Source organism: Lissotriton helveticus, chromosome 5_1 (genome assembly GCF_964261635.1).
Source record: "Lissotriton helveticus chromosome 5_1, aLisHel1.1, whole genome shotgun sequence".
Taxonomy (NCBI): Eukaryota; Metazoa; Chordata; class Amphibia; order Caudata; family Salamandridae; genus Lissotriton; species Lissotriton helveticus.
In genome coordinates, this window is record NC_136065.1 from 1,534,820,392 (window position 1) to 1,534,837,448 (window position 17,057).

Genomic DNA, 17,057 nt, shown 5'->3' on the forward strand with positions numbered 1-17,057 from the left:
TTATGGGTAGGAGATTTTAATATTCAACCGTGCCCATTGGCACTGGGGAACCCATGTGGATTCAGGAAAGAAATGGATAACAACGATAGGGAAGGTTTAGATCATCTACACTTCCCCCACTCTAACTATGGTTATTCACTGAATAAACTGATAGCTAAGTTTGATTTGGAATTATTATCTTGTAATAGGAATAAGAACAACATCAGCTGCCATACGTTCACAGGTAGGAACGCGCACACTAATATAGACCACATTCTAATTTCCAGTAATAGTGATTACTCTAATTTATGGGTTAATGAAGAAGCTTTGAGTGATCATAATAGCATATCTATACTGCTACTCAGTTGGGGTCCTAAACCCCTTGATACTAATGTCTGCTCTAAGGATATAGCTGCCACAAGACCAAATGGAATGAGGATCAAATGGGCTGGTATTGATCCCTCCAAAATACACAAAGAGGTAGTGGACAAATGTAGAACTGAGATAGAGTATTGCCTTTGCGACGAAGTTAACCCAGAAATTTTGCTTTCAAATTTCCTCAAGATTAATGAAACTATAGAAGAAATCTTCACTAAAAAAACTAGGGTGAAAAGAGATGTTAGGAGGGGTTGGTTTGACAAAAGTTGCACAAGGGCACTGTACGAGTTAAAAAAAGCACTGAGCACAAAGCCCCGGAACAACACAAACATCCAAATGTTACGTAATAAGTACAAAATATCCTTGATCAAAAGGAAAAAGGAGCTTTAAGAAGAGGCATGGCAAAACCTTAACTTAGCTTCCGAAACAAATAACAGCAAACTTTATTGGGAGATTATAAATAGTCCCTTTTTAAAGAACGATAATATACCAGAAATAACATCATTTGTTGATTGCAATGCGTGGATCGAACATTTTACTAATATTTTTAATCCAGACAGGATCATTTTAGAAACTGTTTTTCAGGAGGACTCTGTATGGCAGCCCATGCCCCTTGGAATAAGCCTCGAGGAGGTATATGAGGGTTTGATTGATAGCAAAGGAGGGAAAGCGCCGGGCCCAGATGGGGTCCCGGTAGACTTGTTTAAAACCGAAATGAACCTCTGGGCGCCACTTTTAGCTAGGCTTTTTAATGTGGCAGCTGAAGGAAGCCTACCATTTTCATGGAGTCAGTCGGTAGTCATACCCCTTTTTAAGAAGGGATCAAAATCTGAAGCATGCAACTACCGCCCGATCTCCCTTTTGGATGCATCAATCAAAATCATGAGCAGGATAATGTTGAAAAGGCTAGAAACCTGGGCCGCTGAAAATGCAATTTTAACTAAAGTGCAATATGGTTTTAGAAAAGGCTTGGGGACATTAGAGCAGTGTGTTAACCTGGATCACAACATTAACAAATATACCACTGCTAAGGATCGATCTCTGTTTCTCTGCTTTGTGGATCTGAGCAGTGTCTTTGATCTTGTCGATCACTCTATATTATGGCACATTTTAATTGACTTAGGCGCACTCAATGAAATTATACACATTTTAGCTAGGCTTTACGAGAAACTATCATGTAAAGTACGTTATGGACCCTCTGGTGAATGTACCCCCTCCCTTAAAGTTTCAAGAGGCATCCGACAGCGTTGTGTTTTAGCTCCTTTTTTATTTTCATTATTTATTAATCAGGTTGACTCAACTTTGAGCCGGATTCCTGCGGATGCACCACACATAGGAGTGAAGGCGGTCACTATATTATTATATGCGGACAACGCTGTTTTAATATCACGCACACAGATTGGTCTACAACGACTTATTGATAATTTCATGATATTCATCGAAAGTAGGAGACTTAAGGTGAACAAAACTAAGACTTTTGTGATGACTTGTGGGAGTAAGGCCAAGACAGCAAGCTCGAGTTTTTTCATTGACAAGGTTAAAATGCAACAAGTCAAACTTTATTACTTTCTCAGGGGATGGTAAATGGCAACATGAGTTTGATAATATAAGTTCAAAGATGAGTAGGAATACCAGTAGTATTTTTAGATTTTCCTCAAAACTGGGGGTCAGAAGTATAAAAGATATGATGGCAATCTACAACGTACGATGCACCTCATCGGCTTTATATGGTGCTGGTGTATGGGGGCACCAACACAATCCAACTCTTCAGGGAGATGAAAATAAATTTCTTAAAAAGCTACTTTGTGCACTTACCTCGGCATCCACTGAATTAGTACATAAGGAGGTAGGAATCGAATATATCTCTGATATAGCTGCACTACGCCCCCTGCTGCTATGGCGCTCCATTTGGGCCAAAACAGAAACACAGTTCACAAAAGAGATTATTCGCGACTGCCTGAGGCTGGACCATGTATCCCGTATTTCTTGGCTCAAATATATATACAACTGGTATAATCTCTTGTTTGATTGTAATATTTTTCTTGAACCTGAGAATGTAATTCTATTCTCCAAAAAAGAAATAAAAACAAGGTTTCTCATATTTAAAAAGGAGAACCGTGAAAAGATGTCTGGAAAGTTATCGAGTGTGGCCTTTTACCGGGACCTACAACTGAATATTGGTTTTCAATCTTATCTCTCCATTGTGACTCGAAACTCCCACCGTTTTGTTTTAACGCGCTTAAGATTGGGTATTGCACACCATCTAGTAGCTTTTCCTAAAATGAAATCTCAATCAGACTCTGTATGCCCATGTGACAACATTTCAAGACAGAGTTGCTGCCACTTTTTATTATTTTGCAAATTTTATTCCTCATATAGGAAATTTTATTTAAAACCTGTCTTCTTAAAAAACCATGTTCGTTCCACAAAAACAGCAATGAACCTGTTATGTTCTTTGGAAAGCTCAGAATACATGCTTTTTTGTCGCGACATATATATTGAAATGTACAGCTGCCAGGAAATCCATAGTCATCTGATATTATTTGACTGTGTTATATGAAATTTGACCTGTCTGTACATTCTAAATTGTATGTACATTTTGATTTAGGGTATATTTTTTGGCAATTTCTTGGATTTTTACATTTGTATGACACAAATTTTAATGTATTCCAGGGTTTTAACGCGAGATAAATTGCTTTTTGATTATCAAATGGAAAAATTGTTTATGGAATGTCGTGTTAAAAGATTTATAAATGAAATATCCACTTTATGTTAACTGATGACTTTTTTTAATAATTCATTCATCGAAATGTTATGTACTTGTCTTGCTTATATGGTTATGTCTTATAAACCGAATAAAGCATTTTAAACTGAACTGAAACTGAGTATGAGGAAACCCAACCATTCAGATATACAAATATTTTTGATCCCTAATACTAGATAAAGAAAACAGTAAGCGCACATTTCTAATATGTTTAATTTCACAATGCTTGTGGGCACACAATATGATTTTGTGACTATTGTCACATTGTGTATACATAAACATGCGCTAATATTGCAAAGTGAACCAACTCCTCCCCGCTCCCTCCACCCACTTCCCGGTCTGCCATCCTAACACCAACTGTTCATCCTAATGTATGTAGACTATTGTCTCTATGCGTCCTTTCTTAATGTTGCAAAGTGAACCAACTCCTCCCCCTCTCTCCACCCACTTCCCGGTCTGCCATCCTGACACCAATTATCCATCCAAATATATGTAGACTATTGTCTCTGTGCGTCTCTTGTAGTTTTTGCGCAGCAACCAAATTGATAGAGTCTGTTCGGCCTTTTGATTAAAAACACGCACGTATTGGACACGCACATATTCTAATCTCACATTGTGTATATATAAACACCCGCGTAATCGAATCCAACGTTGTGTCAAAATTTCAAAACAATCGATGAAGAACTTTCAAAGATTTAATTTTTTGAACAAAGGAACATTGACATTTGTATGTGTCTGTTCGGGCTTTCGAATAAAAACACGCACATATTCGACACTCACGTATTGGAATCCAACGTTGTGTATATAAAAATACCCCTCTATTGGAATCCAACGTTGCGTCAAAATTTAAAAGCAATCAGTGAAGAACTTTCGGAGATTTGCGATTTTTAACAAATCGCAAGGAAACTAACATGCATATGGAAAGTGAGGCATTGTGGACCAGGTTAATCGAAGATTTATTTATTTCATGGGAAGGCAGTGAAAGGGATCTGGAGCTCTTCCTGACTAAATAAAACAACGATTGTAATCTGCAGTTCACATGTGCATTGATTCGGCAAGATTGCACCTTTTTGGATGTGGTGTTTGAGGTTAAGGAGAATGCTCTGACCACGAGAATCCACAGAAAGCCGACAGCAACCAACTCCATTTTACACGCTAACAGTGGCCACCCATATGCATTGAAATGGAGTATCCCTTACAGCCAAATGTTGTGAGTAAGGAGAATCTGCTCTACCAAAGAGCTTTATGATGAAGATGTGTGCAGGCTGTTTAGAATGTTCAGAAAAAGAGGATATCCAATAACTGTTCTCCAGGATGCCAAACGCAGGTCCAAAAAAAAAACAAGGAAGGAGTCCCTCTACCCCAAAGGGTTCAGGAAGAGAACAGCAAAGCCATTAATATACTCTTCTTAGAATATAACTTGGCACAGCCCAGTATCAAGAAGGTTTTAACGAAACACTGGTGTGTTTTGAAGAATGATGAACACCTGACAGAAATCTTTGAAAAAGGCCCACAAATTACATCAAAAAAAGCACGATCCTTGGGAGACATTTTGACATCAAGTCACTATATAAATAAAGGAAATCAACAAGGCATGGGATCGTGGCTGTCATGGAACCAAGAAGGATTTGTGAATTGCAACTCATGCAAGGCATGTAAATATAGTGTAAACAGTGGGATTTACCGCACAATGATGGTCGCATCGGGCCGATCAAAGAAAGAATATCGTGCAATACGGAGTTTGTTATCTGTACACTAAAATGTGGCTGTAACAAACTGTACATCAGCAGCACCGAGAACAAACTAAAATGAAGGATTCTACAGCATATAAGAGCGACCAGAAATGGGGACAAGAACTACCCAGTAGCCTGCCACTTTGACCAGATGCACAACCGATAAAACATGTCAGCGCCCACCCAAGAGCGGGAAATCGAGAGAAGGAACTGCGAAAACAAGAATCACAACTTATATTATTGATTGGAACTGAGACACCATGGGGCCATAATAAAGATGCAGTACTGTTTGCCCACTTATAACATTGGTAACTCCTAGATTAATGAAGACACTGATTCACTTGTTCAACTATGACACTGATAATATCAAGATCAATCAGGAATATATGTTAACTTAAACAACTGATTGTTCACAGTAAACTTCGGGGAATGAGACTTGAATGTTTAGATAAAAACGTAAGAATAGCCAGCATCATGTATTGGTGAAACAATTCGAAATTGAAAACATGATTGAAGGGGCATGATGAATGGAATAGCACTATGTATTTAGGATTAATTTGCACCTCGCTACATATGCTGATTGTTTAAGTAGGGCAAGAAAAACCGCCCTGCATGTAGCACTTTAATCAGCTTGCACTTTCCCTTATATGCTGCTCTCTTTTGAGGAAGGATATAATAATTGCACTTTGCACTTTAATGAAAATTGCACTTTTTTAATATGCGGCTTCCATTGGGGTAGAACAAACAATCCCCGCGCATGTTGCACTTTAATGAATTTGCACTTTGAATTTACCATATTATTGTTACATAATTCATACCTCAAAATTAGTGAAATGAAGTAAGAACCAAGAAGGGCAATTACTCATTAACCTTGGGGAGAAATACAGTATATTTGGTGTATATAACAATGAAGTTGCATTAGAGATCATCATCGCTGCATCTAGGATTTGGTTTCCCATTTTTTCTCCTTTTTTCAAAAAATAGAAAAACAAGAGTAAAACATAAACATACTTTTAAAAACCCACATATAATACAACAAAAAAGAAAGAAAATATATGTATAAAGAAAGAAATGATTAAAGGAAATAATTATGTAAAACTCAATTAATGTATACGGAGAGTCAAAGAAATATGTTGTGAACATAATAATATTTTTTTAGCATGAGGTTGTTAATTGCAGATGATGGAAGACATGAGGCAACACATGAACTTGAATCTATCGCTCTAGTTGTCAGTTGAGGGTCAACAACTCTGAGAAGGAACAAAGCATTTAACAAACACAATGCAGAACCCAAAGTGACCCAGTAGAAGGCAATTCACCGAAGAAGTCAGTCCATTCTTAGATTGAAATAACTTAATAAACAGAATTGAAAAACTGACCAGGAAAGGAGTTGCCGTTTGTTAACCATGTGCCTCTGGTTCTGGTTTTCGCGAGGAGAACGCCCAAGGGAGACACATCTATCTATCTATCTATCTATCTATCTCTCTCTCTCTCTATATATATATATATATATATATATATATATATATATATATATATATATATATATATATATATATATATATATATATATATATATATATATATATATATATATATATATATAAACTCTTAACACCAGCAACACTCTAAATTTGCTCACATCAAATGTCTACTTTGCTATCAAAGTCTTCAAGCATAAGATTAGCACAGTGACATCCACAATGTGATAGAAAGGGACAAAGTATTTTGCCATTTCTACAGCTGGGGTCTTTAAGCATAGGATGCTGAGCTGTAAAATAGTCAAAGTCTTTTACGACTCCAGGCACAGTATTGCAGGTTTGGATTGGTAAAATACCATCCAAGCCAACCTGAAATGAATAAAAGCAATGTGATTTGCTCTCATTAGAGCTCTTCTGAGATATATAGCTTTATCCAGACACAACATATATATGTATATATTTACCCACTATAATTTATTTCAAGCAACTATAACTTGGGCCCTAAGATAACTATAAGTCATGCCCCACCACACACCGTTTTCTTATCTATAATTTAATTGTGCAGTGATATTATCAATGATGTCATAGAAGATGTCATGAGTGATGTAATGTTTGTGGTACGTAGCAGTTACCTTAGGGCACACGTTATAGTTACATGAGAGAACTGTAACTATATCTGATGGATTTCTGTGTTTTTGAAAGTTTAAAACATTAATGTTGTTACTGAATGTTTCACCTAACTATAACATTACTTTAACCATTGTTTTTTTCAGTGAATTTCTAGTTTTTTTTTAACATAAAGTAATACTTTATTCCCATATGAAAATGTAACCCCCTGCTGTGCACACCCAAAGGCAGTGCACAGCATGGGGTGGGTTGCAGGGCCTGGCCAGTGGCCAGGCCCTGCGATTACCACGCCCACATGCGGGCAAACCCACGCTGCACACAGACTTTGGGTGTGCGGGGGGGGTTGGCTAACCCCATGCTGCGCAGGGCTTTTTGTCGTGCATTGCAGGTGGCAGGTTGGCCACAGGGCCTGGCCTGCGGTTAGACCTGTGGCTAACCACCCACATGCTGCCAACCCCAGTTTGCACACAGCCTTTGGCCATGCACAGCAAGGTTTGACCAGAACGCCTGGCCTATTGCCAGGTGCTTTGGCCAACCCCCTTCATGCAGCCAAACTCACACCGCACACGGCCTTGGCTGTCCATAGTGGGAGGTTAAGCCTTGCACACGTGGCATAGGATTGACCTTTGGGCCCCGGGGATCCCACTCCTTGGGGTCAAATACAATTAAACATGGGAGGGGCTTGCGGCCCCCTCCCAAAAGCCTTCTTGGGGAGTGGGAGGGGCTCTTAGCCCCCTCCTCAAGCCTTATGGACCACGTCCACCAGCTCCCTATGTATCTTAAAGGGGATAGGGCCATGTGGCCCCTGTCCTTTTTTAGGCCCTGGGGACACCATCCCCAGGGACTTCTTTTTAAGAGGGACGGGGAGCTGCATGCCCCCCTCCCAGATCCTCATTAGACCCTGGGTATCCCATCTCCCAGGGCCCTATGTAATATAATGAGGGGGGCATGTGAACCTCCTCCCCTATGTTTTTAGGCCCTGTGGACCCCGTCCCCAGGACAGATTTTTTTAATAAATGGGAAGAGGGCCATGTGGGCCCCCCTCCTTAAGCCTCATCAGGCCCTGGGGACCCCATCCCCAAAGGCCGTATCTATTTTGCAGGGGATGTGGGCACTTGCTCCCCCCTCCCCAAGCCTTATTAAGCGCTGGGGACCCCTTCACCCAGGGCCATCTGTATTTTAAAGAGGGTGGAGATTTACAAAAGAAGTTCCATGGATTTGTGGATCCTCTATGAATTTGCAGCAAATTTTTAAACAAAATGTTTTTTGTCCCAGGTGGAGTCCCTCTAGGATCCCTCCAGGATCTCACCACCTGGCCTATGGGGTTGCAGTATCCCTACCCTGCCCCTCTATGTCTTTTTACATTTTTTTAGGGCTCGAGTCCTGTATCCTAAGATGGCTGCCACCACTTTCTGGTTGAGGTAGTGGCAGCCAATTAGATCTCAGTTTGAGATCTGTCTGCTCCATGAATTCTCTGCGGTGTGATATATACAATTTGATGGAACCTTATTGTATCCAAAACTCCTGAATGGATTGACACCAAAACACAAACAGTACTCTTTCTGGACCAAGATCTAGCCTTCTGCCAAATTTGGTATAAATCTGTTCAGCGGATGGGGCTGTAGCGGGGTTTAAAATTCCTAAGGAAAAATGAATGGGGAAAATGTATTTGGAAACCCCCCCTTTTTCATGGCCGCAGCTTGACTGATCAACCTGAAACTTTCCATGAGCAAACAAGACAAAAAGTAGCTTTTTTTGTGGGCAGGTTTTGTAAAAATTCGTCCAAAGGGACCAAAGTTATTAGCAACACAAAAAATGCATTTCCTATGCAAACACGGTTCTAACTATACCCTATGTATGATATGCTTGTGATATCATGAATGGATGTCTCACACATATCAAATGGTCCTGGGACGGATTCTCTTACCCCTCTTGGGCTCATTCAATGATTATGCTTTTGGGTGGGCGACATGAGGCTCTAAGAGCAGGTCAGCACCAGAGACCCTCACAGGTGATAGTGAGGTCTGCGAATCCACATAACATATTACTAACGCCACCTCCAGCCTAGTCTTGCCTACTAGTTTGATCTACTGTTTCCTGGAGGTGTAGAGGAAGGGAGGTAGGAGAGAGGCATGAGAAGCAGCCAGGGCTGGACTGGGAACAGCAACCAGCCCTGGCAGATTGCTGCTTGGCCTGCCGTGGGAGTGGGGTGTGCTAGCAAGCAGCGCTGCTCCGGCTTTTGTTACAGGGGGCCGATAGTGCAGCACTGGGAAATGCCCTGTGCCCGCTACAGCCAGTTCAGCCCTGAAAGCAGCTGAGCATGTCACACGCTAGTCTGTCCCCCAGCAAGGAACAACCAGCTGCTTGGATTTTGTTTTAGCGAAATAAAAAATCCAATCACTGCCTTGCACAGAGTTGTGCGAATCCCCATTAGTTAAAGGGTTTAGCAGCTGCACAGCTGTAAATTCAGTGATATCTAAGCCACCATTAATATAACATTTTGTGAGCTTTGTTTTCATAGGAAATCATCATTATCAACTCTTATACACATGGTGTGCTACACAGAAAATTGGAAGACAAAATTAACTCCAGTTATAATGAGGACTTGACAATCACTGTGGTTGAAGTTGAACTTTTACTATCTGCGTTTACATGTTATACAATCCCGGGTAATTTTCATCATGCCTGCCTGTTTGTTTCTTACTATAGGGACCTACTGGAACAAATGTCATTCCAAAAATAATGGTAAAAGCTTGTGCTTATACCGTACTTAATGACTGCGAGAGGTACGGCACTGAACTGGGGAAGGATGGCAATACCCAACGTGGATTTAGAAGTGAGTTTCAATCCTGCTTTCACCTCTTAAGTGTAATGTGATCGCAGGCAAGTCAGGTAACCTCCTTGTGTTTCAGATTCTCAACTGTAAACAAGCATTTGCAATGCAATAGGTCCCGCATTAGGAAAGTTTGTGCTATTGGTCTTGTAAATGACAATTTTTTTATTTATGTGTTGATTTTGAAAATAGCAAAATTAATAGCTTTGTCATTTACAATGCCAATAGTTATAACTTTCGCAAATGTGACACCTATAGCATTTGTAATGCAATATGTGTTGTATTTACGTGACTTAGATGTATTGATATTACAAAAAAATGGCTTATTTTTTTTTAATAATTAATACTTAAATAAAAGTTATTGTAATTTATAATGGCAAATGTTTTTGTAAATAACTTTTGTGAAGATTATGTTCATTGTATTTTATTGTGACGAAAATCCAGGAACAGAAGTGAAATATTAACATATTTTTGTGACATTTGTAATAAAGCTTGAAACATTGACAGAACATATTTGAACCAGTTGTTGTTAAATGGTTGCACAGATTGATGCTGTGGTGGCGCTGACTGATATTGTGATGGCGACAAGTGATGCTGTGGCGTTCAGTGATGCTGTGGCGTTCAGTGATGCTGTGGTAGCGCATAGTGATGTTGTGGTGCCCCTGAGTGATGCTGTGGTGGAGCTGAGTGATGCTATGGTGATGCGATAGATAGAGTGAGGGCGATAGATAGAGGGAGGGCGACATATATAGAGTGTTATGTGGCACTGAGTGGTATTTGGACTGTATGTTCCATTGCAGAGTGTGTGAGGGTGCAGAGTGTGAGGGTGCAGAGTGTGAGGGGGCGCAGGGTGTGAGGGGGTGCAGGGTGTGAGGGTGCGCAGGGTGTGAGGGTGCGCAGGGTGTGAGGGTGCGCAGAGTGTGAGGGTGCGCAGAGTGTGAGGGTGCGCAGAGTGTGAGGGTGCGCAGTGTGTGCGAGGGTGCGCAGTGTGTGTGCGGGTGCAGTGTGTGTGAGGGTGCAGTGTGTGTGATGGTGCAGTGCAGTGTGTGAGGGTGGAGTGTGTGTGATGCTGCAGTGTGTGCAGTGTGTGAGGGTGCAGTGTGTGCAGTGTGTGTGAGGGTGCAGAGTGTGAGGGTGCAGTGTGTGTAAGGGTGCAGTGTGTGTGAGGGTGCAGTGTGTGCAGTGTGTGAGGGTGCAATGTGGGCAGTGTGTGTGAGGGTGAAGTGTATGTGAGGGTGCAGTGTGTGCAGTGTGTTTGAGGGTGCAGTGTGTGTGGGTGCAGTGTGTGCGAGGGAGCAGTGTGTGCAAGGGTGCAGTGTGTGCAAGGGTGCAGTGTGTGCAAGGGTGCAGTGTGTGCAAGGGTGCAGTGTGTGCAGTGTGTGAGGGTGCAGTGTGTGCAGTGTGTGTGAGGGTGCAAAAAAATGAGAAAGGGTGTAGAGAAATTAAAAGAAGGAGGGTGAAAAAGAGAGGAGCTATGACAGAAGAGAATAAAGGATCTAAGAGGTGTGAAGACGAACAAGTGTTGAAGACCACACACACATAAAACCAATACAACTGCACAACCAAAACCCTTGCACACTAATCCTCACCTACTTGATGTGTATATACCAGAACTATGCAGCAACCCTCAGTACAGGCATCACAGAGTAGTGCTGCAAAACACATTGCAGATAGTTCAGAGCCATACCGCACAGAGCTCAAAAACCAAAAAAACAAAAGGACCAGTAACATAACATAATAAAATGCATTTAATTCTAAAGACGAAACCTATTTTTGTTCCCAGTCCTTAAACTGGACATATAGAAGTGCATGTACTCTGTCCCCTTTCCCATTCACACAGGCACCAACAGCTGCGGGGTCTGTAACCAATGGCGGCGCAAGAGTGAGACAAAGTGGCGCAAGAGGGCAGCCCAGTGGCGCAAGAAGGAGGCACAGCGGCAAAAAGGGAGGCACAGCGGCAGAAGAGGGCGGCACAGCAGCAGAAGAGGGCAGCACAGCAGCAGAAGGGGGTGGCACAGCAGCAGAAGGGGGTGGCACAGCAGCCGAAGGGGGTGGCACAGCAGCAGAAGGAGGTGGCACTGCGGCAGAAGAGGGTGGCACAGTGGCAGAAGAGGGTGGCACAGCGGCAGAAGAGGGTGGCACAGCGGCAGAAGAGAGAGGCCAGCGGCAGAAGAGAGAGGCACAGCAGCAGAAGAGAGAGGCACAGCAGCAGAAGAGAGAGGCACAGCAGTAGAAGAGAGGTACAGCAGCAGAAGAGAGAGGTACAGCGGCAGAAGAGAGGTACAGCAACAGAAGAGAGTGGCACAGCAGCAGAAGAGAGAGGTACAGCGGCAGAAGAGAGAGGCACAGCGGCAGAAGAGAGGCACAGTGGTGAAAGCAGAAGAGGAAGCAGAGTAACTCTAAGGAAGATGGTTAATTGCATCCATACCTATCAGTTGATACATGTGTACAGTTTATATGAGAGGTGTCCGTGGACTAGTGCTGTTTGCAAACATATACCATATAGCTGTGTCAAATATGGTGTGTAAAGTTTTAGTCCCTGCCCTCAAAAGTTTAGGTGAAATGACGTGCCAATGTAAAATGTCCCGGATGGTAGAGCAGTATTACGATTTTCAATTGCTTAAATCGGTTAATATATTTCCCAAAAAAATGATTCTCCACCTAAATGTGTTCCAGCAAAAACTCTTGCCCACACAGCTGGCCATAAAATGAGAAGTTTGGTGCATGTCTTGTTTGGCTTGGTGTACATTTTCACATTTGTCTAGTGACTCGTTTTTTAAATCTTGTAATGTAATTGCCTGAAGTTTCCTAAAAATATTTTATAGCTGGCCTTGCTTTTCATGAAAGGAGCGTTTGCCAAATGAAATTGGAAAATTTAAACAAAAAAGGTCGTTTTAATTATTATTTGTGTCCGTCACGTTTCAGCTAAGTACAAAGCTGCATTTTTTTCCTGCTTCCCCTTGTCCTGCAACCTATATGGGTTTATTTCTGAGGGCACTCAAATCCACTTTATATACAGATAGAGAATGACTTCGTTTACCAAAATGGTCTTCGGCAGTGCTCTGAAATACGTAGATAAATGTAAGTGATCATGCGTAATGTAATCCGGTACTTATGCAAATTACTCCAATGGCGTGGAGCTGATTTTGCACTGTATTAAAAACAAGTTGAACATACACATTGCAATGTTTAAAGAGGGAGTTATGGGCGACTGTTTCGACGATTAGAGCCCCAGCAATGCCAATGTTCGTAACAGAAAGTTTGTGCCGAGTGTGTCAACACAAGAACTGCAGCTGTGGCCCAGCTTTAATGGAAATGCTCTAATGAACTATTGGCTTTTCACTATGACGTGAAGAATCACGTTTATATATAAGCGAATTACAGAGTGAGAGAGCAAAAGGACGGACTTCAAAGAGCGAACCGAGAGGGTGAAACGGTAGTCAAAGAAAGAGGACCAGTGTTAAACTCTAAATCGCCGATAGAGTGTCAAAAACATGAAGGAAGGACCATAGAGAGCTCCCGATTTGAAACAAAACTTTTTTTCTAAACATGCGAGTAACCAAGCCGGTGGCTATATGTATGCAGTGTTCATCTCGAAATAGAAGCGGATGAAGTCGGAATAGAATAAGAAACAAGCTGTCGGCATTGCTTGGGGGGGGGCAGACGGGGAGCAGCAACCGTTGATGTCTTTTTTATTTATTTATGCGATTTTATATAGCGCGGACTTTACCCGAAGGTGTCAGAGCGCTTCACAATAGGACCAGTAATGATACAAGATTAAACAATTACAAATGAACAAGTTACAAAAGCAAACATTAAGTTACATGGATCAAAAGTGACAATAGTGAGCAACCAAAATACATGAGGTAGCAATCGGTACATTACAGGAGAAATTTGCAGCGTGACTTCCGTTTCAAAAGTGGCTGTAAGCACCAGAGCAACGAAAGAAACGCTGAAGCTGTTGCTGTGGAAATCCATGTTTGTAGAAGCGAGGCACGGCCTGCGGCCGTGAATAAGTGACGGCGGGGGGCGGGGCAGCTGAAGCATTTGATGTGGCAAAGCAGATGGACACCTCCATGTGGCCTCCACATGGTTTCTCATGGGAAGTGATACCTACACACCACAAAAGACAGCACCAACCCTAACGAAAACGAGTAAAAAAAATAAATAAAACTAGGATCTGGCGGAGAGCGAGGGATAGAGAGGAGGCGGGGCGGGGAGCAGAGCCGGGGAAGTACATGCGAGTCACGGCCTGCGGCCGTGAATAAGTGACGGCGGGGGGAGGGGCAGCGGAAGCCTTTGATGTGGCAAATGCTGCTGGCAGGGAGAAGTGGATCAGCGAGGTGGGAGGGAGGCTGATAGGCAGAAGGCTCGGGGAAGATGTGGGATTAGAGGGAGGGGGTGGGCTGCCTGCAACTCGAGCGACCATATGGAGTGGGAGGGGGTGGGCTGCCTGCTGGGAGAAGCTTGTGTGCCTTTGATGATCGAATGCAAGCTCGTGCACGAGGAGCTTGTGGTCACGTGAACTGTTGAAAATCCTCATCGTAAAAAGTCAGCTTGGTGAATGGGTGGCATTAGGTCTCTCTACGAGACCTAAAAGCACCCTTGACATAGTGCTTTGGAAGCACAACGGTTATTTTTGCCTGCTTTTTGCACCCCAAAGGCACTATGGTATTACAGAAAGGGCCGCAGATGGTTGAGCACCCCATTCTGTGTTATGGATTGCACCGGTTTGGTCATGTACTGTACCCAATTGGGGAGGGTGGTCACCGCTTTGCTTTAACCCCTTTACTGCGCTAAATGTTCCGCGCTATTGCGCGGGCGGGGCCGTGATGTCCAACATACGTACGCAGCACTACCGAGGTAGTGCACGTGACATCCGCTGGACGTCGCCAGCAACAATGAGGTTAACAGTGAGGCTTGATCTGACCCGTTGACTTCAAACAGCCAGTCTGCCTTTCACTAAATTTCAGTTCACATTGCAGGCGTTACTTCGACCCTGCATTTTGAACAGCACATTGGTTGTAAGAAGGTGCCTTACACACAAAGTTAAGGGTGCGCCAAGGTGCGAACAGGGACAGGTCGTCCTATTCATAATGCGAGCCCAGGAGTTCTCAGAGCATTGTGAAATTGGTATCAGATGGTAAATAACTGCAAGCTGAAATGGAGGAGTCTTCATCAGAAAACATATATGTATAACATCAAGAAAATGTATCCATTAGGATCATGCGATTGTGTGAATAGTCACTTTAAATAGAGCTGCTATAGAATGACAATTATGGTCTTGACCAGTCTTAAAATATTAGGCCTGTATCTGCACTAGGTCAGAAGAAAATGAGTATAGCAATGATGAAGAACTGTAAGCGTACGGCGCTCTGACCCTACCTTATGACAGATCGTTTTGCAGGTTCGCCATTGTCTCCATAACCTGGCTTTAGCAAAACAGTATCCTATGGACCTCTTCACGTTACCGGTACCGACAACCAAAAGCATTCTCCGGCCACTGAATGACGGTTAGCAGTGCTTTACAAAATCCCCAATTACAAAAAAATACAATTGGGTGTATGAAGCACTGTTCTCTGTCAAGTATAATATTGTACTTTCATATTTCACCATACTAATTCACCACTAATCCTTTATGGGTTTCCGGAGTAGCGTGCTACTCGCCCCCCGCAAAAAAAAGGGCTTCAACGCTCTATCAGTGGTAACAAGCGCTATATAAATACAAACCTTTTTTCCTCTTCTATCCTTCCGCTATCCTTCAGAATCCAAATAACTGACTAACCTATCCACCACGTAAAATCACTTTCATGTTTCACTATACTAATTCAACACTAATCCTCTGTGGGTCCCGGAGTAGCGTGCTACTCGCCGAACAAGCGCTTTGACGCCTCGTCAGGGGTAGGAAGCGCTATATAAATGCAATTACAATACAATACGTGCTACCTACCACTATTCAAAGAAGATGAATAATTATCTTAGTAAAACAAAATGAATAAAATACAGTACCAATTTTGTCGCATAGCCTGAAGTATCCAATGACAAGAATAGTCACATGCAGCAGGAAGGTAATGGCCGCGATTCCAGCTGGAATAATGAAGTCATTCTGGTTGCCTGACATCTTGAGGGGCATCAAAAATCCCTTTCCCGCAGCTGTCGATCAGATTCCTAGTGTAGTGCTGATATTTGGCACCACTGCTGAAGAATCTGTTAAACAAAAAAAATGTTGGCATGTGTATTTATTGAACATCCAAAATAATGCACATAACCAAGAATAACAAAGACACACCCAATTCTAATTACACAACTTTCCTTTCCTCTCCTCCTTGTTCTATGTCTCCTCTTAGGTTCCCTTTGTCTCTACTCTTCCTCCCAACCCTTAACAATGGAAAACGTGTTCCCATCCTACTCACACTCAGCACACCAGCCAGGCCTCCAACCAAAGAAGGGAGATTATGAATATATATTGGGCTCCTGCTGTCCTTGTGCCTTAATAAACAACATGTGTGCAACCCACTGTTAAAGTCTACTCGCATGCTAATAAAAGTCGGAAATTGTTTCTTAACAAAAGAAAAAATAATCTTTGAGTCACAGATTCAGTCCATCAGAAGCTCTCCCAGCAAACTTTTGGCACAAGCTCAAAAAGCAAAGGCACAACACAAATATATAGAAGTGTGCAAGCAGATTTGCAACAGAGACAAGTGATGGATTCAAACAATGGGCGCATATAGATGTTCGAAGGCGGAGATCATGTGAAAGGAAAAGAAGAAGGCATTCAGGCTGCAACAAGTATGGAAACATTTCAGCGGAGCAAGCGAATCAGCACTTTAACGTTTAGGGACACAAGATGAAAAAGAGGCATGGAATTTCAGAGAATTGCACTTTCCTCAGGCATTTGGTCTTGTGACCAGCAGAAAAACATGGCTGAAGTGAACTCCAGTTAAGCTAAAGATAATCATATTACGTCCAAACAGCTACTGGACTATTTGTTTAATAAAAACACTTCATTTAAAAAAGACACAGCATCCTAGCATCACACTCTATCAACACCCCTCTACTACAGTCTGCCTTCTCACATTTAAATCTCTGAAAAAGAGGTAGAATCAAAAAGGGACACCAAGATAAACAAGCATTTGCAATGCAATAGGTCTCACATTAGGAAAGTTTGAGCTATTGGTATTGTAGATGACAAATTTTGTATTTATGTGTTGGTTTTGAAAATAGCTAAATTAATAGCTTTGTCATTTACAATTCCAATAGTT

At 42.2% G+C, this 17,057-nt stretch overlaps 1 protein-coding gene across 2 annotated transcripts in view; it reads right to left on the bottom strand.

The window, feature by feature from the left end:
- LOC144753689 (uncharacterized) overlaps positions 1-17,057 on the bottom strand; it is a 222,025-nt gene that overhangs the window by 104,747 nt on the left and 100,221 nt on the right. For both annotated transcript variants that reach the window (XR_013594481.1, XM_078641288.1), the window contains exon 2: positions 15,805-16,002. Coding sequence is in view for 1 of the 2 variants with exons in the window: in XM_078641288.1 (XP_078497414.1) it covers positions 15,805-15,928 (124 nt within the window). In the remaining variant the exon portion in view is untranslated. The remainder of the gene's footprint in view (positions 1-15,804; positions 16,003-17,057) is intronic.